Below are 25,823 nucleotides of genomic sequence, written 5' to 3'. Positions count from 1 at the left end.
TCTCTCCAGCCCCAAATATTAATTTTATTTAGCGTGTGCGTGCATTCAGATATGCTAAAATATGCATGGAGTGAGATCAGAAGACAGTTGGATTTCTTCTTCCACCTTGGATTTGGGCAGCAAAAGCCTTGGTCCTGAGCATCTTTAGGTGCTTCTTGCAAAAGGGTTCAAAACACTGTCCATGTGGGGTGTCGAGGCGCAGGCCTTTAATCCCAGCACCCCTGAGGTAGAGGCAGGTGGACCTCTGTGAGGTCAAGGTTAGCCAGGGCTACACAGTGAGACCCTGACTCAAAAGCAACAGAACAATTGATAATCCCATTTCCATAAACGATTAGGGGAAATTCCTGAAAGCATATTAGCTCTGAGGAAACCTAGCGCATGGGGCCTGCTGGGCTGGGGGTGTCTGGGTGCGGGGCTGTCTGGCCTGGATGCTGGTAATTTTGCAAAGTTTTGTGCGTGTGCTGAGCTGGGAACACAGCAGCAGCCGCCATTCAGTGAGGCCACCCGCTCCCGGTCCGCCCACCTCCACCGCGTCCTGAACCCTGGAGCCGCGGGTGGCAGCCATTCCGAAATGAGTAGCGGAGCGGCCCGGAGCAGAGGGGGTGCGTGTGTCGCCGGCCCGCGTGTCTGGGTTCAGGAGGCGCCTTCTCCTTGGAGGCACTTCCGGCCTGAGCTGCAGCCGCCGCCGTGCGGCCCACCGTGCGGGAGGCCGCCAGGAATCGGGGCGCAGTACGCGCGCGCGCGTGGCCATCCCTGGAGGGGCCGGAGGGGCGGGGAGCAGGGCTGGGTGGGACCCCACCTGGGACACACCCCGTCTCTCGGGGAGGCGCCGTCGGGGGCCGCCGGCTCCCCGCCCCCCCACCCCGCCGCGGGCCGCCCCGCGCTCCTCCCACCGCCCACCTGCCCCGCCCCGCCTCGCGCGCCAGGCGGCCGCGGCGCTCGGTCTCCCCGCACCCGCGCTCGGTTCCTGGCGGCTCGGCGCCATGGGTGAGTGCGACCCCGCCGACGTCTGCTCCCGCCCTGCAGGCCGGCTGGCTGCTCCGGTGGCTCGGAGGGCGTCGCAGGAGTGGGGGCCGGGCCTGCCCCGGGGAGGGCCTTGCTGGAACCGGGTGGACGCCGGCCTCAAACTCGGGACTGGCTGCAGCTGCCCTGTCCTCGCCCCTGCCCCCTCGCTGCGGCGCCCAAGCCTCCGGGAAGAAAAGGCATCAGCTTAGAGGGGGCCAGACTCACGGTCAGAGATGGACAGCAGGGAACAGAGGTGGTCCCAGGCCCCTGGAAGGGAATGTCTGCCTTCAGAGGGTCTGAGTTGGAGAACAGGGCTAGGAAGGGCATCTTGGACCCTTGGCGTCCCCCTCCTTTCTCCGAGGAGCCCTGCTCCGGATTGCATATAAAGTCTGGGGCCCCAGGAGGTGACTGAGCTTCCCCCCCTCACTCCCCCTCACCTCCCCCCACCAGTGGGACTGAGGGAAGGAGTAGCTGATTTCCAAAGACACCCCCCTGGAATCTGGACAATTTCCCTGGGGAACTGCACAGAAAAGGGCTCTGCAAACAGATCCCCCTGCAGATAAGTTGGCTTTTAAAAGAGAAAAGGACACTGACTTCCTTTGAAGGCAGGATTGAGGAGTCCGCCCCTTCAGTCCCCTGGCCTGGAGGCCGAAAGGGCCCAGGGGAGTGTGGGTGCCCCCCTCCAACTAATGCCCTCTGCTTCTCCACAGAAGACCAGAGCCCAGCAGAGGAGAAGGGACTGCGCTGCCAGAACCCAGCCTGCATGGACAAGGGCCGAGCTGCCAAGGTAGGGGACTGCCAAGCTTGGGGAATACAGGACAAGTTCTCCCTACCCAGGATGTCCGTGGAGCCCGTGGCAGGGCACAGCGATGCCCTCTGGATTCGGGGTGGCTGGTTTAGGAGGCAGAGAGTGTGTTCATGGTTCAGGAATAGCAGAGTAGGGGACTTGGGTCAAAACAAGGAAGTATACCATGGGGTCCTTGCCATTGCTTGAGGAGTTGGGAGCTGCAGCCCCAAGTCACAGATAAGGAAGATGAAGAAGTGGAGTCTTCGGACGGGAAGTGGTCGGTCCTCAGAGTTTGGTTTGGCATCTGGCCACTCTTCAGACCTGGGCATGGGATACAGTGGGGCTTGAGCACAGCTGTGGCTGTGGCCATGACCAAGGGGAGGAGAAAGGGGCCACTGGCCTTAGAGTTTGAGGAATCAGAATAAATTGAAGAGAAGGGAGCCAGGGAGAGAGGTAACAGCAAGAATGTCACTGCACCCAGGCATTTCTTGCCCGTGACGCACTGGGCTCGGTGCCACACGCCTTCTGTGCCTTACCCATGGCTGTGGCAGCTCAGTAGGGAAGGTATTGTCACCAGGCTTTCCAGATGAAGATACCAGAGTTCAGAGAGGTCGTGTGACTTGGACAAGGCCCCACAGTTCCTACGAGGCAGCACACATTTGTGTGACAATGGCCATCCAGTGCTGTATCAGCTTGCTCCTCCTTTCTGGGAGAGGCCCTGGCCTTGTTCCCACTTACAGGTGGGGAAACTGAGGCTCAGAGAGAGGAAATGGTGACAAGTGGTGGACTGGGGATTCGAACCTAGGATTCAGGTCTATAAGGCCAGAGCCCATATTCCTAGCTTCCATGCCGCTTGGCCCTGCCAGCTGCGGGAGATTTAAAATGCCCCCTCCCGCCCCCATTCATCCAGCACAGGAGGCCCATGGTCAGAAGGAACATGAGGACTGTTCTGGGGGTGGAAAGAGGAGGGGGCGGCCTCCAGTTGCCGTGGTCACCAGGCAAGGGGGCGGCTGTGATGTCAGATACAATCTGCTGGCCCGGGTGGTGCCTGGCGTTGGGCTCTGGTGTTGGCTGCCTGCCTCTCCCCCAGATTGGCAAGCAAGCTGGCCTCGGCTCCGTCGACACATCTGCTGGGAAACTGAAGCATCTGTCTGACCTAAAGGGGTGACAGAGGGATGAGACACAATGTCCCAGTGGTCCCAGGACCCTGGAGCTGAGACAGGGCCCCAAGCTGCTATGGACAGGTCTTGTGGCATGAGAAGAGGGCTGGCCCTCTGTAGCTTTCAGACCTGCCCTGGGCTGATGGGGACTCAGCTCAGCTCCTCTGTAGCCGTGGGATCACCTATCCTGCCAGGTGGAGGATATCCTGAAGGAGGTGGCCTCTGGAAGAAGTGGAGATATGGGTGGTAACAGGAAGAAAACAGTAGACCCAGGAAGGGGATGAGCTACAGTCAGGAATGTGGAGGCAGAGAGAGGGACGGTGAAGGTTTGGTGAGAAAGAGGGACGAAGGTCATTGCTGATACCTTGACTTATGGTCAGGGCAATGTGTAAGGGGAAACTGAGCTCAGAGAAGCAAAGAAATCTGCATACATCACAGAGTACCTGTGATTGCCCCAGGATGAGGCTTTCTGAGAACAGGCCTGTTCTTTTTGTTTGTTTGTTTGTTTGTTTTTGAGGCTGTACTGGACCAGGTTGGCCTGGAACTCACAGAGATACACCTGCCTCTGCCTCCCAATTGAGTGTTAGGATTAAGGGTGTAGTGGCCTGTTCTCATTTCTTGCTGTTAGCAGGAAAGGCCATCTGCAAACAGGGCTGCTCCTAATTCCAGGGGTAGAGGGCTTCCTTGGGTGCTGTCTCCCCGCCATGTTCTGTCCCTGGATGTCACTAGGATTGGTGTAACCATGATGGACTTTCTGAAGGAGGCAGCTGTGGTCCTGGGAATGGGAGGTGTGGAATTGGGGAGCAGAGTGAGCAGGGGAGGGATGTCAGGGTGGTGAGATGGGAATGAGTCGGAGGAGGACAGACTGACGAAGAGAAGGAAGGTTAAGCTTCATCAGGAGCTTGCTAAGTGTCCTATATGGCAGGATTGTGTGCCGTGGGGACCCCTTAAGAGACGTGATGAAGACGTATAGCTCATACCATTGAGTTCCAGGATTGTGCCCACCTCTTTACCCTGAGTGGTCATTACACCTCTCCCAGTTGCCCTGAGGATTAAAAGAAGCCCTTTGTGTAGAGTGCTTAGAAGTGTGTAGCGTGCCACGCTGTGGGCATGGAATTCATCTGCAGCGTGTGGGAATAGTCAAGCCTCTCCTGGGCTCTGCGTGTGCTCCCTGTGGCTCTCCAGGGTGAGACTTCACAGCTCTGCACACCAGACTCTGCCCAACAAACTCATATAGCACACTGAGGGGGAGGAAAGGGGGAATGACCAAGGCAGGTGAGTGTCATGGATGTCCTTAGCCGTCCTACAGAATGGCCATAGGGCAGTGGCTGACCCCAGCTCTTTGCTGGGCCTCCTTGTGGCAAGCGTCCTGATCAGTCTGCTCAGTACCTTGGGTCATGAGGAGACATGGTGCAGGGCTGGTACTGGACCACAGGCCTCCATACTGAAGGGTTTAGGGACCCTCAAACCAAGGAACCAGTCCTAGCAGTTTGCCAAGAATGTGCTAGTCCCAGTAGGAGTCTCCTGCCAGCAGCCCACCCCAGGCGGGAGAGCCAACTCCATTTTCATGGAATGACTGGCACACTGAGCAGATGACTTCCTGTTCTCAGGGCCCCCATTCCCAAGCTGCCCCCAGGAAGAAAGGGAGGTGATGCTTTCTGCTTTGCTCTCAAGGGCCTGGTAGGGAGGTAAGTTTGGATTTCATAGAGAGAACTTTTCCACAGTGGAGCTATCCCTTCACTATTCAGTCATGAGCTCCCTATCCTTGGCATGTTCAAGCAGATGGGGGACATAGGAGTGATGGAGTGGCTGGAGATTAGATATGGAAACCCCAGAGTTCTCTCAGGGTTGTGGAGCAAGGAGAGGAGGGCTCTGGGGTGGTGTCAAGGTGAAGGCCAGTGGAGTCGGGGCCAAAGGAGGCCTGCACCCTCTGCTGTTGCTGAGCCAGTGTGGGCAGGATGCCATGATGGTGACCAGCCTGTTTGTTTTCGGGGGCAATACTTTGGTAATAAGAGACAGGAGACAGAGTGCCCTTGGGACTGGCCAGGTTTAGTGGGTTTTGGAGATGACTGGTCCCTTTAGAGGCTAGTCGGCTGAAAACAGGTCCTCCTGAAGAAGGGCAGGACCAGGGGGCAGTGAGTGTGGCTCACTTAGGTTGTGCTCAATAATTTGGAGTGAGCAATTGAAAGCTTGCACCTGCCCAGCAAGTAAGACTATAAAGTCGAGGAGCTGCCTGGTGGGGCCCAGCGTGACAGGGCCAGTGCTGGGAGTTTGAACCCCAGATCTACCCTTCTGGGGTAAGGGAAGGGGGTGGGGTTGTTCGACCCAGTGTGGCTCCCTACCCCCCCCCCCCCATCCTGAGTGCAGTTATGGGTTGCTGGGAGAAGAGAGTGGTAGTTTGGTAATTAGTGCCTGTAATTATAGTATTCAAGAGGTTGAGGCAGGAGGATTATTGTGAGTTTGAGGCTGGCCTAGGAAGGATAGGTAGCGAGACCTTTTATAAAATGCAGAAGAAGCACAGAGGGGAGGGCAGCTGGAGGGCCGGCTCAGGAGTTTACAACGAAGGCTGCTCTTGCAGAGGACTGGGGCTCGATTCCCAGCACTTACATGGTGGCTCACAACCACGTGGCTGTAACCCTAGTTCCGGGGATCTAACGCCTCCTCTGACCTCCAGCAGCAGACACACACGGTGCACTTACATACGTGATGACATGGCACCCATACACTTTAAAAAAAGAAAGAAAGAAAAGACAATGCCAGGTGTGGTGGCACATGCCTTTAATCCTAGCATTCAGGATATAAAGGTGAACTCTTGAATTCAAAGCCAGCCTAGTCTATACAGAGCTCCAGACCAGCTAGGGTTACAGTGAAACCCTTTCAAAATGGGGGGTGTGGGGGTTGGGGAGTCAGGAGGTGACTGGAGACAGGCCTCTGAGGTTAACAGCACTTGCTCTTGCAGAGGACCTGGGTTCAGTTCCCAGCGCCCCCATGACAACTCACAACTGTCTGTAACTCCAGTTCCCAGGGCTCTGACAGCCTCTTCTGGCCTCTGTGGTACAAAGCACACCTGTGGTGCACATACATACGTGCAAGGAAAATACTCTCATACGTCAAGTAAAAGTGAACACATCTTTATTTTTCTAAGGGACTCAGGAAGGCAGGCAGTTTCTGGGGGTAGACACCCTGTTCAGAAGAGAAGTCGGCCCGGCTTGAGGCCCAGGCCACAGGTGCTTCCACCCTGTCCCCCAGCTCCTCCTCCAGCCAGGACAGTTCCTGGTCACAGTGTCTCCTCTCCCTTGGGCCTGTCTTGAAGCCAGGTGAGCGACCAGGGAGTCAGCTATAGATTAGCAGGGTACCAGCCCTGTCATGTGAAGCCCACTCGTCACTCCTATAGCCAAGACCCTAGCTTATCCCCAGTGCTGCCACCAGCCTCCTGCCCCCTTCTGGTTCGCGGGCAGGACTTTCCCTGTGACCCCTTATGCTTCAGCGCAGTGGGTGTAGGTGGGGTCACCTGAGACGGTGCGCTTACCTGCTGCTCCCGCTGTGCAGCTCTGCCTGGGCCGTGAGGAGGAGGCATATGTCCCGAGGTGAGGCGCGTTAGAGTGAGGACTGCCAGGCTGGGATCCCTGACTTAGAGGTCAGGATTCTAAGTTAGGGAGCTGCATAATAAGACCTGCAGTTCCTTACTTGGGGTCCCGTCGACACTACCTCATTTATTTAATGAGAGAATGTGCCCAGACACTACTGTGGCCATGAGGAGTCTGTGGTTGTGCTGTGGGGACAGTTGGCTAGTGAGGGTAGGGATTAGTGTGGGGGGACCCTGCAGGGGTCTAGGCCTGTGGGGGTACTTAGGAGGCTGGTCCAACCCTGCTCCATCTGGAAGTCCCAATTTGTCTCAGAAGAAGAGATCTCTGTAGCAGGGGACACAAGAAGCTGTGCCTCTGGCTTCCTGGGGAAGGGGCAGGCCTGATGAGAGGCCCTGGCCAATCTTGGTGGGAGACAGGGAGATAGAGGCTTTAGTGACCTTCCTTTGTGACCTTCCTTGGTGACCTTGGGCTTTCATAGTTGCTGTTTCTGAGCCCCACATCAAGGTTATACTAGGGCACAGTGGCTCCTCAGGTGGCTCATTATAGTGATGGTCAGTGCTGTATTCTGGCAGGTGAGGAGATTGTTGGTGGTTGGGGAGAGCAGGCATACATGGAGCACAGAACCTCCTCAGTTGGGAGTCCAGGCACTGCTTTTAGGGAGCAAGACTCACAGACAGAAGCCCCTTCTTCCTGCCTAACTGCATCCCAGCCTGGACCCTCAAGAGGAAGGGGCCTGTGGCTAGGCTTCCTGTCCTGTGCCACCTGTCTCAGGTCACACTCTGCCTCCACGCAGGCCCGGAGACCCATGGGACAAAAGGGTGAGGCCCAGGCCAAGGGTAAGGAGGAGGCCTGTGAGCCGCCTGCAGCGCTCAGAGCTGCCTGGCAGAGCCACCCCACCCTGGCTGGCCTGCCCACGCATGCAGGCACCACCCTTGGATATCTGAGGTGGCGGGTAGAGCCCTGGGCCATCTCTCAGGGGAGCCTAGCTCTGCTAGAGAAGCCTAGGGCCAGCGTGCCTTTCAGACAGGAAACCCCAGCTCCTCTCTCAGGTCCGTCCGTCTGCTGTGGGCTGAGCACCGAGCCGGCTCCATCTAGCCCCAGATCTGTAGCTCTTGCTGGACCTGGAACTCCTCTCAGTCCCAGCTGGCCCTGTGTGGACAGAACCCTCTAATTTTCTGGGGTTGGGAAGAAGGTCCCAGTGGGGAAAGAGCCTGATTGGAGTGCCTTAGAGATCCCATTATTCCTAAGCCTCAGCATCTAGTGTCTGGGTATCAGTTTCACCAAGGCAGCCCTGACTCGCTCTGGAGCCAGGCTAGGCTGGAAGGGGTCCCCTCCCGAGAGAGTCAGGGACTGGGACCTCAGATTTGCCTTCCCATCCATGGCAGAGGCTAGGGCTCCTCCTCTCCTCAGGCCCACTCTGTCCCTTTCTTGATGCTACACTCTGGCCTAGGGCAGCATGACCCGGGTCCCCTAAGCAGCAACCTCCACCTCTGTTAGGGTAGCCAACACATAGAGTGACCAAAGCCCAGTCTCCCAGAAGTCCTTTAGGTAAATGTCCTGGCCCCAGTGATCTTTGCTTGCTGGGACTTCCTTCCCAGCTGTCTGTGATCTCTACCCTTTCCTCAAGGTGGTGTTCAAGACCCTGTTGTCCAGACCACCACTTAGCCTGTACCTGTGCCCCAACCCACCCCGTGCTGAGCCGTGGGGAGTGGCTCCAGTCACAGATGTGCGTTTGTCCACCTGTATCCTGGCAACCTGCAGCTCCTCCAGGCCTTAGCTTCTTCCTGTTAAGTTGGGGGCAATCACTGCCTCCTGTTGCTCAGCCTCCTGGGGCAGGAAGTTGGGAGGACCCAGGGGAAGGTAGTAGCTATCTCCGACTGTGTGTGTGTGTGTGTGTGTGTGTGTGTGTGTGTGTGTGTGCGTGCGCCTGCGCGCGCATACGGTGGTGGGGGGTTGGCCCTTGGCTACAGGCTTGATACCTTCCTCAAGAGCTTTGTCAGTGGCTGAAGACCCTTCCTTTGCTTCGTGTGTTCATTCATCACTCTTGCTCACTCTTGTTCGTGGCTATGGGCCAGCCAGGACCATCCTGAAGGCAGAGGGACATAGTGAGCCAGACACCAAGACCACCGGCCTCTACAGGGAGGAGTGATGGAGAACAAGGAAGCAAATGATGTCAGGTGGTGAGAAAGCTAAGGAGAAATTAATTCAACATTGGGGACTCAGAGAAGGAGACTGAGGGGATATTTTGAGAGCTCTTTGGGGGAGGCAGGATGGGGGCCCAGTGCCAGCCATTTGAAGGTTGAGCACATACAGTTCTGGACAGAGCGTGAGCGGTGAGGCTCTGAGCTTGGGGAGCCGTAGGGATATCAGCCAGAAGGCCAGAGGAAAGCAGCCTCGTGAGACACCTGGCAGATGCAGAGGGAACCAGGCTCTGGTGGGATTTTTTTGTTGTTTTTTGAGACAGGGTTTCTCTGTTGGTTGTCCTGGAACTCACTATGTAGACCAGGCTGGCCTTGAACTCACAAAGATTCGCCTGCCTCTGCCTCCTGAGTGCTGGGATTAAAGGGGTGCACTACCACGCCTGGCTGGGATTTCATATATATATTTTTTTTTAATAAGATGAGAGTTTGTACTGTCAATGGTGAGTGACCTGACCTTTGACCTTTGGGGTGAAGGTAGCCATTGAAGCCTAAGATTAATTACTGCCCTAAAACCCAACTCAGAAGTTCCTGCCTCCTTCCTTTCCCCATGATGCCAGACTTGGGGATTATTTGGCTGATGAGGTAGGTGTGCCGGTGGATGACAGCATGGGCCCCTTGCAGGGTACTGAGGAATGTCTACAGCCTGAGCCAGAAGCCTTAGGGCAAGTATGGTGGCTCTGTAAGTCTAACACTTAGGAGGTTGAGGTAGGAGGATTGCCTAGAATTGAAGGTAGGACCCTGTCTCCTATCTGTTAACAAAACAAGGCTTGGAAGCTCCATTAGAAGAGGGCTTGCCTACCTCAGGCCCCAGAGCCATGTAAACCAGGAGCCAGTGGTGTGTTGGTCAGGGTTCCCTAGAGTAGCGCAACATACAGAATGACTCTCTTTCTGTGTATGTGGAAAGGGATGTATTGGAAGAGTTTACAGGCGGTGCTCCGGGTAATCCAACAATGGCTACCTATGGACAGGTCCAAAAATCCAGAAGTTGCTAGGTCCTCAAGGTTGGAGGTCTCAGCTGATCTTCGGTAGACGCTCGAATCCTGAAGAAGTAGGCCCTAGTGCCAGTGAAGGAATGCACTTGCTAGCCAGGCGAGAGCAAGCAGGCAAGGAGCAAACGCTTCTTCCATGTGCTCATAGGCTTCCACTAGGAGGTGTGGCCCAGCTTAAGGGTGTGTGTGCCCACCTTGAGGTTTCCTACCTCACAGGTCTGCACTAGATGTGGGTTCACTCACTTCAAACCAAGAAAAAAGAAAGAGCAAGAGAGGGAAAAAGAAAATCTCTCACAGGTGTGCCTTCCATTTCTGGATTGTCGTTCATTGCCGTCAAGTTGACAACCATCACAGAGGTAATCACGCCTTTCTGGAGGGGCGAGCAGATCAGAAGTTTAAGGCCATTCTCAGCCACACAGTGACTTCTATGAGACCGGCACAAGCCAGTCTGGGTTTAACCGTGAGTGCGCATGTCGGCCCTTTAGGTCCTCCATGACTCTAGGTGATGGAGGGGGTCTGCCTCCACTTCCTGGGGACGAGTGTAAAAGCACAGCCCCACCCCTTCAGGGGACCCGCAGCTTGTCAGGTTGTGCCGAGCGCCCTCTGGCGGCGGAGTCGCAGCCTAGCTGTAGCAGTGACCTCCCGCAAAGGCCGGCCTGGCTGAGGGGTTTCCCTGGCCCAACTCCCAGGGGACAGCTGGGGACTGCCCAGCCTCTCCGCTCTTTCCCGATCACCCTCCCCCCACCTCCGGCTTCGCTCCCAGGTCATGTGTTCCATTGGAGTCTCTACTTTAGCCCCTGGAGCAGATCCCCAGGCTCTTATGTGTGGTATGGAGTTGTGGGGAGGGGACCCTAGGGCTTTGCATGGGACTGACATGGTCCTCAACACAGGGTGCAACAGGATGCTAGAGACCCAGCAAAGAGGGTTGTCCGCGGACCCCAGGGGAGTTGGCCCTTAAACCAGCCGCACCCCCCTTTCTCTGTGTGTGGAGCCCCTGGGGTGGAGAAGCACTGGGTGACCCCGAGGCGGGGTCCAGTCTGTACTCCAGCCTGAGTAGCCCTGGCTGGGAGTGGCTGGGGTTCCACAGGGTGTCACTGGCCCAGCCCCCCCCTCCGCCCCTGGGCGCGACTGCACAATGGCAGGAAGCGGGGCTCCGTGCTTTGTCCTGAGTGAGCGCAGCACAGACCGTCGCTTCCTCCGGCCACCATGGGGACAGGACCCGGCGTCTCCGGGCACCGAGGGGCAGCCAGGCCTGGCTCCGAGCTGCCCTCCCCAGACTCCCAGTCCCCCTGGGTCGGGGGTCAGGCCCGCAGCAATGAGAGCCAGGTAGGGGGTCAACGTGGGTAGAATAACTTGGTCTTCTCTTCTCCCCTCCCCAGGAAGCTGGGGTGGCTGAACCCTCTGGGCTGCATACAGCTGGTTGTGGGGGTGAGGCTTGGGAGGGGTCTCTACCCTGGAGCTAATAGACTGGCAAACAGATGCCCCTCAAGCCCTAGGCCTTTTGTGTCTGCCACCTCCGGACACACCTGTGGGGCCCAGGCCACCCCTCCCCCTCTCCTTCCTCTGTCCCACGCCTGTCCTCTGCCACTCAGCCCCTGCTTCTCCTGAGTTTTGGTCCCAGCTCTTGTGTGAGAGGAGAGCCTGTCTTCCAGCGCTGCCTGACCTGGCCCGGGAGTGGGGTGGAAGGGGATTGCTGTGCTCAAGCGTTCTGCTCCGTGTTTGCAAGGGAGGAGCTTGCCTCATTGACCCAACCACAGGGCTTCTCCCACAGAGCGGGGCACCGCTGCCTGTAGAGGTGGGTTTGTTGGACAGTGTCAGAGTCGATGGAAGGGCACATGAGTCTAAGATAGGCAGGAGAGTCTAAGAGTCTATAGGCTATGAGACTGAGTCTGCTGTAGTGCTGGGAGAAGCCAGCAATAGGATGTAAGGAAGGAGGAAGTCTATCCAAGAGGGCTTTGCCGGGCCCAACCTCAGGCTCTCACTCTGGGGATTCCATAACGTCATCTTTACTTTACATGGGAACTCTGGTTCATAATGCCTGCAACTGACCCTCATGGGTCCTGAGCCTACAGACCAGGGGCAGGATGGAGGCCATAGGTGCTGTCCTGGTAGGGGAGCTGTTGAAAGCCTCAGGACTGGAAAATGAATCCCTTGAGGAGGCCAGTCCAATGCTGAATTGGCCAAAAGGACTAGAATGAATTTCTGTCTCTCTCTCAGCAGTGTCACTGTGTAGCTCTGGCTGTCCTGGAACTCAGTATGTATACCAGGCTGGCCTCGAACTCACACAGATCTCCCTGACTCTGCCTCTGGAGTTCTGGGATTAAAAGCGCTGTCTTTATGTTGACTTAATTTAAAAACAAAATTGTGGCCCTGAATTAGGAGCCCTTCTCAGGAGCTACAACTTAGTGCTGTCTCTACTGTCGTGCTAAGGCCAGAACCTGGGTTTGGCTGTTATCTAGCCTCACCTGGCATTGACACCTGAAGCTATCCTAGCCAACAGGGCACTGAAGCAGAGAGGCCGAGGGTACCTGGAAAAAGGAACTGAAGGGGAGCAGGTGCTTCCCCGGATCACTGTCATGAGGAGGCCCTGGAGCTGGGAACCCTCCACCCCAGTCAGAGGAGCTAGGTGGTTGTTAGCATGTCCTGGGATTCATGGCTGTAGATAGGTACGTGTTTTCCTGCCTTTATTAGCAGTGGATTAAAACAGGAACTGGAAATATTTCCGAGCCCTGACCACCGGCTGTCAGGAATCTGGGTCATAATGTCCATTGCAGCCGGTGTCTCAGGACCCAGTTCCTGTCATCTCCCCTGGGGCAAGGGGCCCACCTGCTGACCGCTGTTTATATGTCCTTTTCTGTCTGGAGTAAGAGAGAGACAGCAAGAGCCCAAACAGCAAGCTGCGAACTAATTCGGTTTCTTCCCAGAAACCTGCCTCCCAGAGGCTGGCAGGGGCCCACCTCCCTCAGTTCGTCTCTCCATTGTTTGGTACCTGGCAGTGGCCTGAAGGTAAGCAAGCTGGGGCCCTGCTTCAAGCTCCGGCTGGACCCGTGTGTAACCTCTGTCGATTTACTTTTATGAGCTTCACACTCCTCTCGTGTAGAATAAGGATAAGAGGAAATGACACGGAAGTGACTTCAGTGCAGCGCCTGGCACAGGAGGAGCCCTGCCTGCTGAGCTTGGACTTTCTCCTGCCTCTTCCTCCCCTCCCCCCCTACTCCAGGCGCTCTCTCTGCTTCTAGGCCATCTTCCTCTTGTCTGTCATCTTGGACATCTCTGTTCAGGCTCTCTCAGCCAGACACTCGCCACTGCCTCTCCACGTGCCTAGTTAATAAATTATACAAGTCCTGTGCTGGCAAGATGGCTCAGTGGTAAAGGCTCCTGCCACAAAAGCTGATAACCTGAATTTGTCTAGGCCTGGAGACAGCGCTCTGAATCAGGCAGAGGAAAATATCAGTCTTGAGGGCCTGACTGGGGGTTGGGGGACACTGGTTGGAATGTTGAGCGGAGGAAGGAAGCAGGATGGGAAGGCTGAAGACAGGTCGCAGTGCAGGCCAGGTGCCAGCTAGTGTCAGAGGTGGGCACTTTCCGCTCTTACACAGAGTGACGTAGACTCACCGGAGGGATCTCAGTGCATATGGTGTGTGTCCTCCTGGAACAGGGTTTCCTCTGACCTCCCAGGGACGGCTGACCACATAGGGGATGGGAGAGCCATTAGCGGTCAGTGATGTCATCTATCTGGGAAGCCAGCGGGACAGCAGTGTTAAAGGTGCAGGTCCTGGCTCAGCTGTTAAGAGCAGTGGCTGCTCTTGCCAAGGACACAGGTTTGATTCCCAGCACCCATGTACCAGCTCACAACCACCTGTAACTCCATTTCCAAGAGATCTGACACCCTCTTCTGGCCTCTGTGGACACTGCATGCTTGAGGTACACAAGCAAACAGGCAAAACAGTCATATGTATGATCTAAAACAAATCTATAAAAACAAACACCAAAAAACCAGTTCAAAAGAGGAAAACAAAACAGAGCTATAGTTCAAGGTCATCCTCACCTACATAGTAAGATGGAGGCCAGCTTCGGACTGTCTTAAAACTCCCTTTCCTGCCCACAAAAAAGAAAAAGGGAATCTTTGCACCTGCTCCCCGTCATGGGAGGAATGACTGATTCAGGCTAAACCATCAGTGTTTGTGGAAGCCCTCGAGGTGACTGGGGAAGATGCCAAACAAGTGTTAGCCCTGGACTCTGTTAACTGTTGGGGGCCTAGGGGCATAGTGGCTGGAGCACTTACTGCTCTTCTGGAGGACATCTGTTCAGTTCCCAGCACCCAGATTGGGTCACTTGAAACTACCATCTTCGGCCTCCGTTTGTGCCTCCCCTGCACAGACACATGCAGGCACACACACACACACACACACACACACACATGGGGAGCTGATGTACCAGGTGGCTCAGCAGGTAAAAGTGCTTGTGGAGACAAGCTGATGCCTCTGCTCAGTCCCTGAAGCCCACGTCGGCGATAGATAATTTAGTCCTAAAGGTTGTGTGATCTGCACACACATACACAGAGTAATGTTTTAAAAAGCTGGACCAGAGAGACGGCTCAGCTGTTGAGAGCCCTCACTGGCCGCTCCTGTAGAGGACCCACGTTCAGTTCCCTCACCCACGTGGTGGCTCACCACCACCTTGAACTCTAGTGCCAGGGGCTCCAGCGACGTCTTCTGGCCTCCCAGGCAGTGCACTCACATGAGGTACATACATGCAGTCAATAGTCATAAAATAAAATTAAAAAAGATTGGGGTTTATTCAAGACAGGGTCTCTATGTATAACTCTGGCTGTCCTGAAACTCCATCTGTAGACTAGGCTGGCCTTGAACTCACAGAGATCTACCTGCCTCCAGAGCACTGGGATTAAAGGTGTGCACCACTACCACCCAGCAAACTTTTTAAATCTCTCTGCGTCTCTGTGTGTGTTTTTAAATCTTAAAAAAAAAAAAAAAATCTGGGCAGTTGTGGTGCACACCTTGAATCCCAGCACTCAGGAGGCACAGGAAGGTGGATGCTGATGTACAGAGCAAGCAAGTTCCGAGAGGTGCAGGTCTGTGATCCTAGCTACTCTAGGGCCAGAGGCAGGAGGATCACAAGTTCAAAGCTAAGGAGAGTAAAGAGAGTTTAGCAGTGGTTGAGCCTTACAGAGCCCTTGCTAACCCAGGCTGTGTGGGGCTTTTGCACCAAAGGAGACACGATGAGAAAGACTGAAAGGAGGCAGAGATGCTGTGGGTTATCTCAGAATCCAGAAGGTTGAAGTATGTCAGCATGCTATTCTTGTAACTGTCTGTAGGTTTGAAGTATTTAAAGACAAAAAGTGGCAAAAGCCAGGCATATTGGCTCATGCCTGTAATACCGGCATTAGGAAGGCAGAGGCAGGAGGATTATTTTGAGTTTGAGACCTGCCTGAAGTATAGAGTGTGATCCTCTTTGGCATTACCACCACCCCAAAACGGGAATCCCAGCCTGTCGGAAGGCCAGGGTGGGGAGAGTAGAGAATTGCATGGAAGCTGTGAAGACAGAGGCTGCAGTTTTCCTTGAAAGGGAAAGAGGGGCGCAGATGCCGAAGGTCTGCATGAGGGGTGGCGTGTGCTGATGGAGGGGAAACCTGACCCTGCAGGAAGTGGGAGAGTCTGGGACGAAAGTGTGCAGGGATCTGGGAGGACCAGCTGGCTGCAGATTGGCTCAGGGCCAATCCTGGGAAGCCCCAGCTGCCCCGGTGTGTGGCCAACATGGAGGTGGGAGCCTAAAGCAGGAAGTGAAGTGGGACTGTGTTAGGGCCAGGCCATTGGAGGCTAGGCCTTTGGCAGCTGGAAGCCAAGAAGCTGACAGCCCTCCAGGAAGGGGGAGGGGCAAATAAATATAGATAAATATGGTAAATACAAGCATAAGTTGCCAGGCAGGGGTGTGTGTGTGTGTGTGAGAGAGAGAGAGAAGCAACCCTTGCTTTGGACTTCTCATGCTACAGAGTATCAATCCAGGTGGGGTCTACTCTTTGAGGTTCAGGCAGGCCATAGCCTGAGAGCAGAGGGTCCAGGCAGCCAGGCTAGAGTGCTTATGTCACTGTTCCAGGTGTCCCAATGCCAACTGAAGAACACTCCACGCTTCTTTTGGGGTAGGGGTGGGGCTCTCCTGCCTGAAAGACCCTCCAAATAAAGGGTCTGCTTGTCTCTGCATTCCTTGGAACCAGGCAGTGGGTAGGCTGTCCAGATGTTGACTAAGGGAAGCAGAAGGAACCTTGTGGATGGCCACAGCTGTGTGTCAGGAATGTCTGTCTGTCTGGAGCTCGTCTGACCCCACCGCCCCACCCTTCACCCACAGGTATGCCATCATGCCGACTGCCAGCAGCTGCACCACCGGGGGCCCCTCAACCTGTGTGAGGCCTGTGACAGCAAGTTCCACAACACCATGCATTATGATGGCCACATTCGCTTTGACCTGCCCCCACAAGGTAAGCCCTGAGGACCAGCCGGGCCCCTAGGACTCTCTGGGCGCCTCAGAACTCCCTCTCTTGGTGGTAACAGTGTTTGGGTAGCTACTGGCACTGTGGTGGGTCTGTGTGAAGAACAGGAGAATGAAATACAGATCTGCAGATACACCTTCCCAGAGCTGAGCCTGCCCCTGGCCGGGCTCACTACAGAAGCTCCCTTCCCTGCCCCTCCCCCGATTCTGCCTATGCCTGGGGCCAGCAACTTCTAGGCAAACTCCATGCCAGGTGGCTGGCCTAGGAGAACAGATGTTGTGGCCTCCGTGTTTGGAAGGAGCTTGGAGGAGGGATTTAGCAGCCCCTGTTGCTGAATAGGGGCTGGCTCTGAAAGACACGCAGGGCAACTTCTCCTTTCCAAGCTGGTAAGAGACACAAAGGCACTCTCCACTCCCCCAGGGTTCCTAGGACTTCAGGTGTGGTCAAGGAGGAAGGGGGGAGGCAAAAGGGAGAGCCAGGACTTGTTGCCTCTCTGAGGCATGGCCTTCTTCCCCTCCTGCTGTAGAAAGGTAACAGCTTTCAGGTGGGTCTGCATTTGGGGCGGGGCATCGCCCGTGCATCACTGCAGACCCTATGGTCTTGCATAATAACCAGAGAGCCCATTCTTGGCAGAAGCGAAGGGCTCAAACCAGGGTAGATCCGGGCAGAGCCTCTGCAAGAGGCTGTGTTTAAGGGCTGAGGATGGACCAGAGAGGAAGCAGGGACATAACCCCACTCCCTCTCTCCAAAGGCTCTGTCCTGGCCCGGAATGTTTCCACCCGGTCCTGTCCCCCACGAACCAGCCCTGCTGCAGACCTGGAGGAAGAAGAGGACAGCTGTTTGGATGGAAGGGGGTAGGTGTGGTTCATGGGCAGAGCAGCCACCACAGGAGCAAGACCAGGGAGCACATGCTTCAGTGTCCAACTCTGGAGGACTGATGGCCGACGCCCCTGCTGGCCCAAGCTCAACGTGCCTGGTTGGCTTCTATCCGGACTTGTTAATCCTTGTGTGCGACTCCAGTGTTGGCCAGCAGAGGGCGAGCAGTCCCACACAGGCAGCAGGGCAGATAGACAGCATCAAGGTTACTTGCAGTTGATGAAGGGTGGGGAGCCCACAAAGACTCCCAGTTACACCCCACATCAGTGAGCACCCGCCAGCCCCTCAGCATCTGCTTCCTTCTAGGGACCGGAAGAGCACTGGCCTGAAAATCTCCAAGAAGAAAGCAAGAAGGAGGCACACGGATGTAAGGAACCAAGAGGGCTGACCGCCTCAGCTCCCAAAAGCCCCCCCCCCCCCTTTTCCTGAGGCTGAAATCTAGGGGCGGAGTCTGGAGTGAGCATGGCCATCCCTTGCCCCCCTAAACGGTCCAGCTCAGAGCTGCACACCTGGCTAAGTATGGAGATGGGCAGGACCTTCTCAGGCAGGTGGGACCCCGGGGCCTGTCTAGGAGTAGGGCTGGCCTTCCCCTGCACTGGGATTTTCGTCTGGACCACAGGGGGTGGTGGGTACATGATGGGTGGCAGTGGAGAAGCTAGCAGACCACGTCCTCTCAGGACCCAAGCAAGGAGTGTTTCACCTTGAAATTTGACCTGAACGTGGACATTGAAACAGAAATTGTGCCGGCCATGAAGAAGAAGTCACTGGGGTAGGAGCTTGAGGGGGAAGTGGGGAGGACAGCCCCAGCTCCATTGTCAGGATGCCCAGTCTCTCTGCAGCCTGTGTGTGTACCTGTGTGGATGGGACACCTCTACAAGGCTTACCTGTACTCACTAACCCTCACTGTACAGCTGTGCTTGAGAGGGACCTATAAAACTCTGGGGACAGGTGTCCGGCGACAGGTGTCTGTTCCTACCTGTGCTGCTTTTTGTTTTGTATTTGGGAGGTGGTTGGAGCTGTGTCTGTGGGTGGGCCGGGAGGCATGTGATTGTCCCCCTAATGCACATATTCCTTCCTGGGGGCAGGGAGGTGCTGCTGCCAGTGTTTGAGAGGAAGGGCATTGCACTGGGCAAAGTGGACATCTACCTGGACCAGTCAAACACAGCCCTGTCCCTCACCTTCGAGGCCTACAGGTTTGGAGGACACTACCTGCGGGTCAAAGGTGAGCAGAGCAGCTCACCAGTGGCCAGCCTTCTGGACAGGGTGGCAGGGGCTTGCTGGGTCACCCTGGACGTGGAGCCCTTCTTGGGCTCAGGTTCCCATTGGCGGTGCTCCTGAGCAGACTCATTAACATACAGGTGTCTGCTGGTCTGCTGGTCGCTAGGGCTGGCAGGGTGGGGCTCCTGGGGAGGGTGACTAGGCCCAGACTTGAAGCCTCAGGGGAGAGAGGACTAGGGCCCCTCTGTCTCCCCTACCTGGGCACTGAGGACTTCTTGTGCCCCAACATGCCATGCTAGCCAAGCCAGGAGATGAGGGCAAAGTGGAGCAGGGAGTGAAGGATTCCAAGTCTCTGAGTCTGCCAGTCCTGAGGCACCCCTTGTCGGAGCGTGTGGACCCTCAGAGCCGCCGGGAGAGTGGTCTGGATATCTTGGTGAGCAGGAGGGCCTTGGAGAGGGGGTAGGGCAGGGCACCTCCTCAAGGGAGAGCCATCCTGGACTCTCCAGCAGGACGCGCTCAGGGCTTAGTTTCCACTTCTGCTAGGTGTGGTTCTGCGAGGACCGCAGTCTCTGCAGCGTTTGTCTCAGTGTTCTAGTGCCCGGGGAGTCAGCGCACACGGGGAGTGTGGAGCAGGAAAGGCGCACATTTCCGTTGGGAAGGGAGAATGTGTTACCTACTGGGTCTGCCTGTTTTGTGGATCTTGTCCCTTTTTCTTCCTTCCCTTTTTGTTTGTATGGTCTAGTTTTGCTTTGTTTTGGTTTTGAGACAAGGTCTCACTGTGTAGCCTTGGCTATCCTGGACTCACTTTGTAGACCAGGCTGGCCTCGAACTCTTAAAAATGTCTTTTTGAGCATTTAATTAAAAAAAAATAAATGTGTATGAATGTTTTGCCTGCATGTATGTATGTGACCCACATATATGCAGTGCCCTTGGAGGCTGTAATGGCACCAGAGCCCCTGGAACTGGGGTTATTGCAGGCAGTGGTGAGTTCCCATGCAGGTATGGGACCAAACCCTCTGCAAGAGCAGCCAGTGCTTGTAACCACTGAGCCATCTCTCCAGCCTCAAAGGGACCTTTTGAAGCTGTTTGTGGTGCCACTGAGTGTGTGCAGCTCTGAGTTTCTTCCTGTTTCCTGCGTGTAGCCAGGTGGCCTATGGCAGTAGTCAGTGAGCTTGTGTGGACATTTGAGTTTCAGGGGTCAGGGATGCAGAGGCCCTTGGCCTGCTTGGTTGATCTGTGGTCCTGGAAACCGCTGTGTGGGACTGGTGGGAGTTGCCCTTGCATGCCTGTTGCTTCCTGGTCAGGCCCCTGGCCGCCGGCGCAAGAACATGTCTGAGTTCCTGGGGGAGCCGAGCATCCCTGGGCAGGAGCCCCTCCCGCCTTCCAGCTGTTCTCTGCCTGTTGGCAGCAGTGGGGGCACCAGCAGCGGGAGCAACGAGAGCTGGAAGAACCGGGCAGCCAGTCGCTTCAGCGGCTTCTTCAGCTCCAGCCCCAGCCCCAGTGCCTTCGGTCGGGTATGTGGCCCCATGGGCTCAGGGCAGAGTGGCTACTGACCCTGACCCTAGCCATGACTGTGGCCCTGACTGACCCTGGCCCTGGTCTCCTTCCAGGAAGTAGATAAGATGGAACAGCTGGAGTGCAAGCTCCATGCCTACAGCCTTTTCGGGCTACCCCGTATGCCCCGGAGGCTACGCTTTGACCATGACTCCTGGGAGGAGGAAGAAGAGGATGATGAAGAGGATGAAGACAGTGCAAGCCTGAGGCTGGAGGACAGCTGGCGGGAGCTCATTGATGGCCATGAGGTGGGTGTAGTGAGGGAAAGCAGCGGCTGTCATCTGGGATATCTCGACAGTGTGGCCTCCCTGTCCAGCTCTCCCATCAGGAAATGGAGGACCTTGCAGGGTTGCCCGCCCTCCCACACCTCCTCGGCTAACCTGTTGTGCCCTCCCTCTAGAAGCTGACCAGGCGGCAGTGCCACCAACAGGAGGCAGTATGGGAACTCCTGCACACCGAAGTGTCCTACATCCGGAAACTGCGAGTGATCACCAATGTGAGTGTGGGGCCGGAAACTGCGTGTGATCACCAGTGTGAGTGTGGGGCCGGAGTCCCTGCTGCTGCCTCGCCTGCACAGGCCACCTACACAGCCTGCCGATGGCTGAAAGCAGGAAGGTCCAACGGCTGCATCTGGGGAGGAATGGGTCCCTGCAGGTGCCTGGGAGGGGCTTCAGGCTTGTTGGCCAGGTGAAGCTGGCCAACCTAGGTGAGGCCTCACGTGTCTAACAGCCTTTTCTAAACACCTGCTGTATGTCAGGTTCCCAGGATTGGGCATCCTGGGTGGGACAGAACAGATAGGCACTTAAGGGATTTCAGCTGGCCTGGGAGGGTAAGCACCTGGCCTGGGCTTCCTGGAAAGAGCTTCCTGGTCGGAGGCTGAACCAGGGCAGAGGTGACTGGCGGAGCATTGCTGCTTGCTGAAGCCATTCTCCCCAGCTCTCCTCCTGGTGGGACCAGTCGGGGTGACCCTTCCCTCCGGTGGGCATGGGTGGGTTGGAGCTTCCAAGCACCCTCTTTTCTCTGGCTGCTTCAGGGCCTTACGGGGAAGGGGTAAATAAGAGTGTGGGTAGGGCTCCAGGGCCGGGACCCCCCCCTCCATGTCCCTGCTGCAGCCTCCCCTCCCCCCACAGCTGTTCCTGTGCTGTCTTCTTAACCTGCAAGAGTCGGGGCTCCTGTGTGAGGTGCGACCTGGCCTGGGGCGGCGGCGGGGGAGGTACTAGGAGAGAGGCGGGGCCTGGATGGGGGAGGGAGGGGGCAGGTACTAGGTACCTGGCCGGGGGTGGTACCAGGGGCTTGGGCGGGGCCAGCTGGGAGGTGGGACGGGCCGGGCGGAGGCGACCCACCCCTCCGTTCGCCCAGGTGGAGGCTGAACGCTTGTTCAGCAACATCCCTGAGATCGCGAGACTGCACCGCGGGCTGTGGGGCAGCGTGATGGTGCCGGTGCTGGAGAAGGCGCGGCGGACGCGGGCGCTGCTGCAGCCCGGGGACTTTCTCAAAGGCTTCAAGATGGTGTGCACTCGAAAGCACCCTCAGAGCTAGAATTCCCCCACCCCCGTCTGCCCATCCATCCCTCTGGTTCCCACTAACCTTGACCCCAGGTTACCTCTGTGGCCAAGGGAGGAAGTAGTAGCTGTTGGTGACCTGGATTTGGGTCCTGGCCAGGCCCCGGGTGGTGACTCTCTGTTGTCCCGGGACAGTTCGGCGCACTCTTCAAGCCGTACATCCGATACTGTATGGAGGAGGAGGGCTGCATGGAGTACATGCGCGGCCTGCTTCGTGACAATGACCTGTTCCGCGCGTATGTCACGGTGAGGGCCTGCAGCTTTGGGTACAGGCCTGGGCACAGTTGGGTGGGCGGGGCCTGAGGGGCAAGGCTAGACTTGAGCTCCGCCCCACTCCTACAGTGGGCTGAGAAGCACCAACAGTGCCAGCGACTGAAGCTGAGCGACATGCTGGCCAAACCCCACCAGCGGCTCACCAAATACCCCCTGCTGCTCAAGTCCGTGCTGAGGAAGACGGATGAGCCCCACGCCAAGGAAGCCGTCATCACCATGGTAACCCGAACTGTGAGCAGAATGCCCTAGGCTCCGGCTCTCTGAGATCTCGCCCTAACCCCTTCACCTGTCCTCAGATCAGCTCTGTGGAACACTTCATCCACCACGTGAACACGTGCATGCGCCAGCGGCAGGAGCGCCAGCGGCTGGCAGGGGTGGTGAGCCGGATCGATGCCTACGAGGTTGTGGAGGGCAGCAATGACGAGGTGGATAAGGTAGGCACTGAGTCTCTGGTGTCCTACTGGAAGCACCAGACTGTCCGAGGGGGATGCTACAGATCTCGCTTGGGGTCCCCAGTTCTGGCCCTGACCTCTGGCATCTGCACCCCCATCTAAAGCTCTTGAAGGAATTTCTACATCTGGACCTGACAGCACCCATGCCTGGCGCCTCCCCCGAAGAGACCCGACAGCTGCTGCTGGAAGGGAGCTTGAGGATGAAAGAGGGGAAAGACAGCAAGGTAACCCTAAGACCACCCCCTACCCAGAGCCCTTGCCCCACCACTCTTGCCTTGCAGGTTTTCTGTCCTTCCTGAGGCTCTTTTGAGCCTGAGTCAGTAGGTATGTGGCTAGTTATATGCTGAATGCCCTAGTTTGCTTTCCATCAGTGGATGAAACGCCATGATCAAAGGCGGTCGGCTAGGCTTACACTTCACGTCACAGGCCATCACCAGGGAAATCAGGGCAGGAATCCAGAGGAGGGCTGCAGCAGAGGCCTTGGACAGGAATCCAGAGGAGGACTGCAGCAGAGGCCTCGGAGAACCTGGGTTTGCTTTCTGACACAACCCAGCACCGGCTGCCCAGAGATGGCTGTGGTGGGCTAGGCCTCCTACGTCAATCATTAATAAGAAACTGTCCGGAAGATTGGCCCATGGGCTGCTTGGATGGGGTATTATACTCAGGTGTTCGAGCCTCTTCCCAGATGACCCTAACATGCCAGGTTGACAAAGTAACCAGCATGGTGACCTAAGAACACGTGACAGATGTCCTAGTGAGGATGCCTGCTTAAAGTTCACAAAGTTCAGGAGCAGGGCCTCTTGCTCCTGTCTGTGTCTGCAACGCCTGCTTCCCCCCACAGATGGAGGTGTACTGCTTCCTGTTCACGGATCTGCTCCTGGTGACCAAGGCCGTGAAGAAAGCAGAGAGGACGAAGGTCATCAGGCCACCACTGCTGGTGGACAAGATCGTGTGCCGGGAGCTTCGGGACCCTGGTGAGGAATTCTGCCCTTTGCTCCTGGTCACAGTGCTGCCATGGGCAGGAGCAGTACTGACCTGGCCTTTCTGTGACCAGGTTCCTTCCTCCTCATCTACCTGAATGAATTCCACAGCGCTGTGGGGGCCTACACCTTCCAGGCCAGCAGCCAGGCCTTGTGCCGAAGCTGGGTGGACACTATTTACAATGCACAGGTGAGAGCAGAGTGACATGGGTGCCAGGCAGATGAGGTGTGGTGCTCACAGCTCATTCTGCGGCTGTGCCCACTCCACCTGCAGAACCAGCTGCAGCAGCTTCGGGCACAGCTGTGTGCACAGGAGCATCCGGGCAGCCAGCACCTGCAGAGCCTGGAAGAGGAGGAAGATGAGCAGGAGGAGGAGGCTGAGGAGAGCAGCGCCTCTGCTGCCAGCTCCCCCACCATCCTTCGAAAGAGCAGCAGCAGCCTCAGCTCCCAGCACTGGTATGTCTACTGCGACGACACGGGAAGCTTGGGGTCTGTAACACCAGCACTTGAGAGCTGGAGCAGGAGAATTACCTTAAGTGTTTGCCAGCCTGGACAACAAAGTGAGATCCTGTCTCGAGAAGGGGGTGGGGGAATAAGAAAGACAGGCAGACATATAATCTACCCAGAAAGCTAAGGTACATGGCCATGATCCTAGCATGAGAGGTGGAGGCAGGAGGACTATAGTGAGTTCCAGGACTACAGCTAGACCAGGTCACACCCAAAATAAAAATATTCATCAGGGCCCATCAGGACAAGTATCCTAGGCCAGGGCACAGGGATTGCGCTCTGAATAGCGTCGTGTGAACCCAGTGGGAGTGTTGGACAGCTAGGGCACAGGCACGGAGGATGGTTTTCAACATGATCTGTTACCTGTAGCTGCCTTCAGCCTGTGCACAGGTGTCTCGACTCAGGAGGGGTACCCATGTCTGGCCACAGTGCCTGGAAGACCTGAGCTAGGGCTCCAGGCTGCTTAGGCTCTTAGGTATCTTATGGCTAGCTGACTCTCTTTCTGGCTCCCACAGTGCCTCAGATGGCTCCACTGAGACCCTGGCCATGGTTGTGGTGGAGCCTGGGGAGACAATGTCATCCCCAGAGTTTGGCCATGGTCCCTTCAGCTCCCAGTCGGACGAGACCTCTCTTAGCAACACTGCTTCATCCATCACTCCTACCAGTGAGCTGCTACCCCTGGGGCCTGTGGATGGCCGCTCCTGCTCCATGGATTCCGCCTATGGCACCCTATCTCCCACTTCTCTGCAAGACTTTGTGGCCCCACACCCTGCGGTTGAGCCAGTGCCCCTGCCTCAGCCCCCAGAGCTGTCACAAACCCCATCGCCCCCGCCCTCACCCCGCCTCCGCCGCCGTACTCCTGTCCAGCTGCTCCCTCGTCTGCCCCACCTGCTCAAGTCCAAATCGGAAGCTAGCCTCCTACAGTTGCTGTCGGGGAGTGCCACCCGAATCGCACCCCCAGCTCCCAGCCGAAGCCTGTCTGAACTGTGCCTGCTCACTGTGACCCCTGGGGTTAGGACTCAGAGCTCCCTTCAGGAAGGTGGGCCTGGCTGGAGTTGCCCAGGGGCCTGTGGCCCAGGCCCTGAGTTGTCAGAACCTGAGAACAGAGCCAGCCACCCGACTGGGGAACCTGCAGATTCTGCCAGAAGGAGATGCAGAGAAATTCCTTCTGGGGCGGCTCCCAGGGTACAGCCTGAGCCTCCCCCAGGGATCTCTGCTCAACACAGGAAACTGACGCTGGCCCAGCTCTACCGGATCAGAACCACCTTGCTGCTTAACTCCACTCTCACTGCCTCGTGAGTGGCCCAGCTCAGGGAGGGACAGATGACTTAGTGTGATGGCCTGGGTAGCACCAAGTCTTGGTAGTGGGTAGTGATGCAGCCTGACTGCAGGCATCAGCCTTTGGGGAGGGAGTGTGAAAAGGAGCTGTAGGCCTGGCCCAGTGCCAGGTGGGGCTGTCTGTAGCAGATAGCAGGGAAGGGGTCAGAGGACTGTAGAGAAGAAGAGGGGTAGCTAGAACCATTTTGTGAATGCCATCAACCAAGAACGGACTTCCTCCCCACTCCTTGCAGGGAAGTGTGAGCAGAAGAAGACCCCTAAGGATCCACTGACCAAGGGACAACAGAGAGCCCGCCTCCTGGGGGACTTGGCACCTGCTTCACTGCTGCCTCCTGTGCATGGAGACCCCCCAAGGGTGCCACTAAGGGACAGCAGAGAACATGTCTCCAAGGGGACATGGCACCTGCTTCACTGCCGCCGGAGCGCCAGGCAGGATGGCCACCTGTCACCCCAAGGCCAATTTGCACTTTGCCAGACTGGATGGAATGGAGAAGGGCTTGGCTCCATAGAGTTCCAGCCCCGGCTGCAATGCTCCACCCCCTTACCCAGGCAGCCCCTGGTCTTCTGCTCTTGACGTTGCTGGCCCTAATCCTCTGGGCTAGGCTCCCAGGCTGCCCTCCCACTGCCACCCTCAATTGGACTCATGGACGAGTCCCTACCCCAGCCTACGCCCTCCCTCCTGGTCATGTTGGCCTCTGAGGCTGGGCTGGGCTCTGTCTGCGTATTTATTGAGTTTGGCTCTTCTATAAAGACTTGTATATACTTCCCTGGAGAGTCCTGTGCTTCTGGAATCTCTACTGATCCCTGTGCAGGGGGTCTGGGCTTGGTG

The 25,823-nt window shown here is 56.7% G+C and overlaps 1 protein-coding gene across 10 annotated transcripts; it reads left to right on the top strand.

Annotated features, from left to right (window-relative positions):
- Positions 1-586: 586 nt before the first annotated feature.
- Positions 587-25,760, top strand: Plekhg5 (pleckstrin homology and RhoGEF domain containing G5). 10 transcript variants are annotated; one of them, XM_060378984.1, is made up of 22 exons: positions 587-602; positions 1,716-1,792; positions 16,093-16,222; positions 16,986-17,088; positions 17,417-17,477; positions 17,788-17,879; positions 18,196-18,332; positions 18,628-18,761; positions 19,633-19,842; positions 19,939-20,130; positions 20,283-20,378; positions 21,013-21,063; positions 21,242-21,391; positions 21,580-21,690; positions 21,787-21,936; positions 22,014-22,151; positions 22,274-22,393; positions 23,011-23,143; positions 23,224-23,339; positions 23,424-23,605; positions 24,172-24,951; positions 25,228-25,760. In XM_060378984.1, the coding sequence occupies exons 2-22, from the start codon at positions 1,769-1,771 to the stop codon at positions 25,235-25,237; spliced, it is 3,120 nt and encodes a 1,039-aa protein (XP_060234967.1). In that variant the 5' UTR covers positions 587-602; positions 1,716-1,768; the 3' UTR covers positions 25,238-25,760. The 10 variants fall into 10 exon arrangements, with proteins under 10 accessions (XP_060234967.1, XP_060234968.1, XP_021499934.1 ...); XM_021644259.2 differs by lacking the exon at positions 587-602 and adding an exon at positions 855-987; XM_060378986.1 differs by lacking the exon at positions 587-602 and adding an exon at positions 959-987 and having other exon boundaries at positions 1,719-1,792.
- The last annotated feature ends 63 nt before the right edge of the window (positions 25,761-25,823 follow it).

This window comes from Meriones unguiculatus, chromosome 3 (genome assembly GCF_030254825.1).
Source record: "Meriones unguiculatus strain TT.TT164.6M chromosome 3, Bangor_MerUng_6.1, whole genome shotgun sequence".
Taxonomy (NCBI): Eukaryota; Metazoa; Chordata; class Mammalia; order Rodentia; family Muridae; genus Meriones; species Meriones unguiculatus.
Note: the sequence above shows the minus strand (reverse complement) of the source record. Positions and strands in the feature narration are given on the sequence as shown.

What these genes read in the sequence shown, in the direction of transcription:
- Plekhg5 (XM_060378982.1), top strand. Translation starts at nt 10,936, where the DNA reads ATGGGGACAGGACCCGGCGTCTCCGGGCACCGAGGGGCAGCCAGGCCT. An exon ending in ATGAAGAAGAAGTCACTGGG is followed by an intron (nt 17,880 to 18,195) that starts GTAGGAGCTTGA and finishes TCCTGGGGGCAG; the next exon opens with GGAGGTGCTGCTGCCAGTGT. An exon ending in ACACTACCTGCGGGTCAAAG is followed by an intron (nt 18,333 to 18,627) that starts GTGAGCAGAGCA and finishes ATGCCATGCTAG; the next exon opens with CCAAGCCAGGAGATGAGGGC.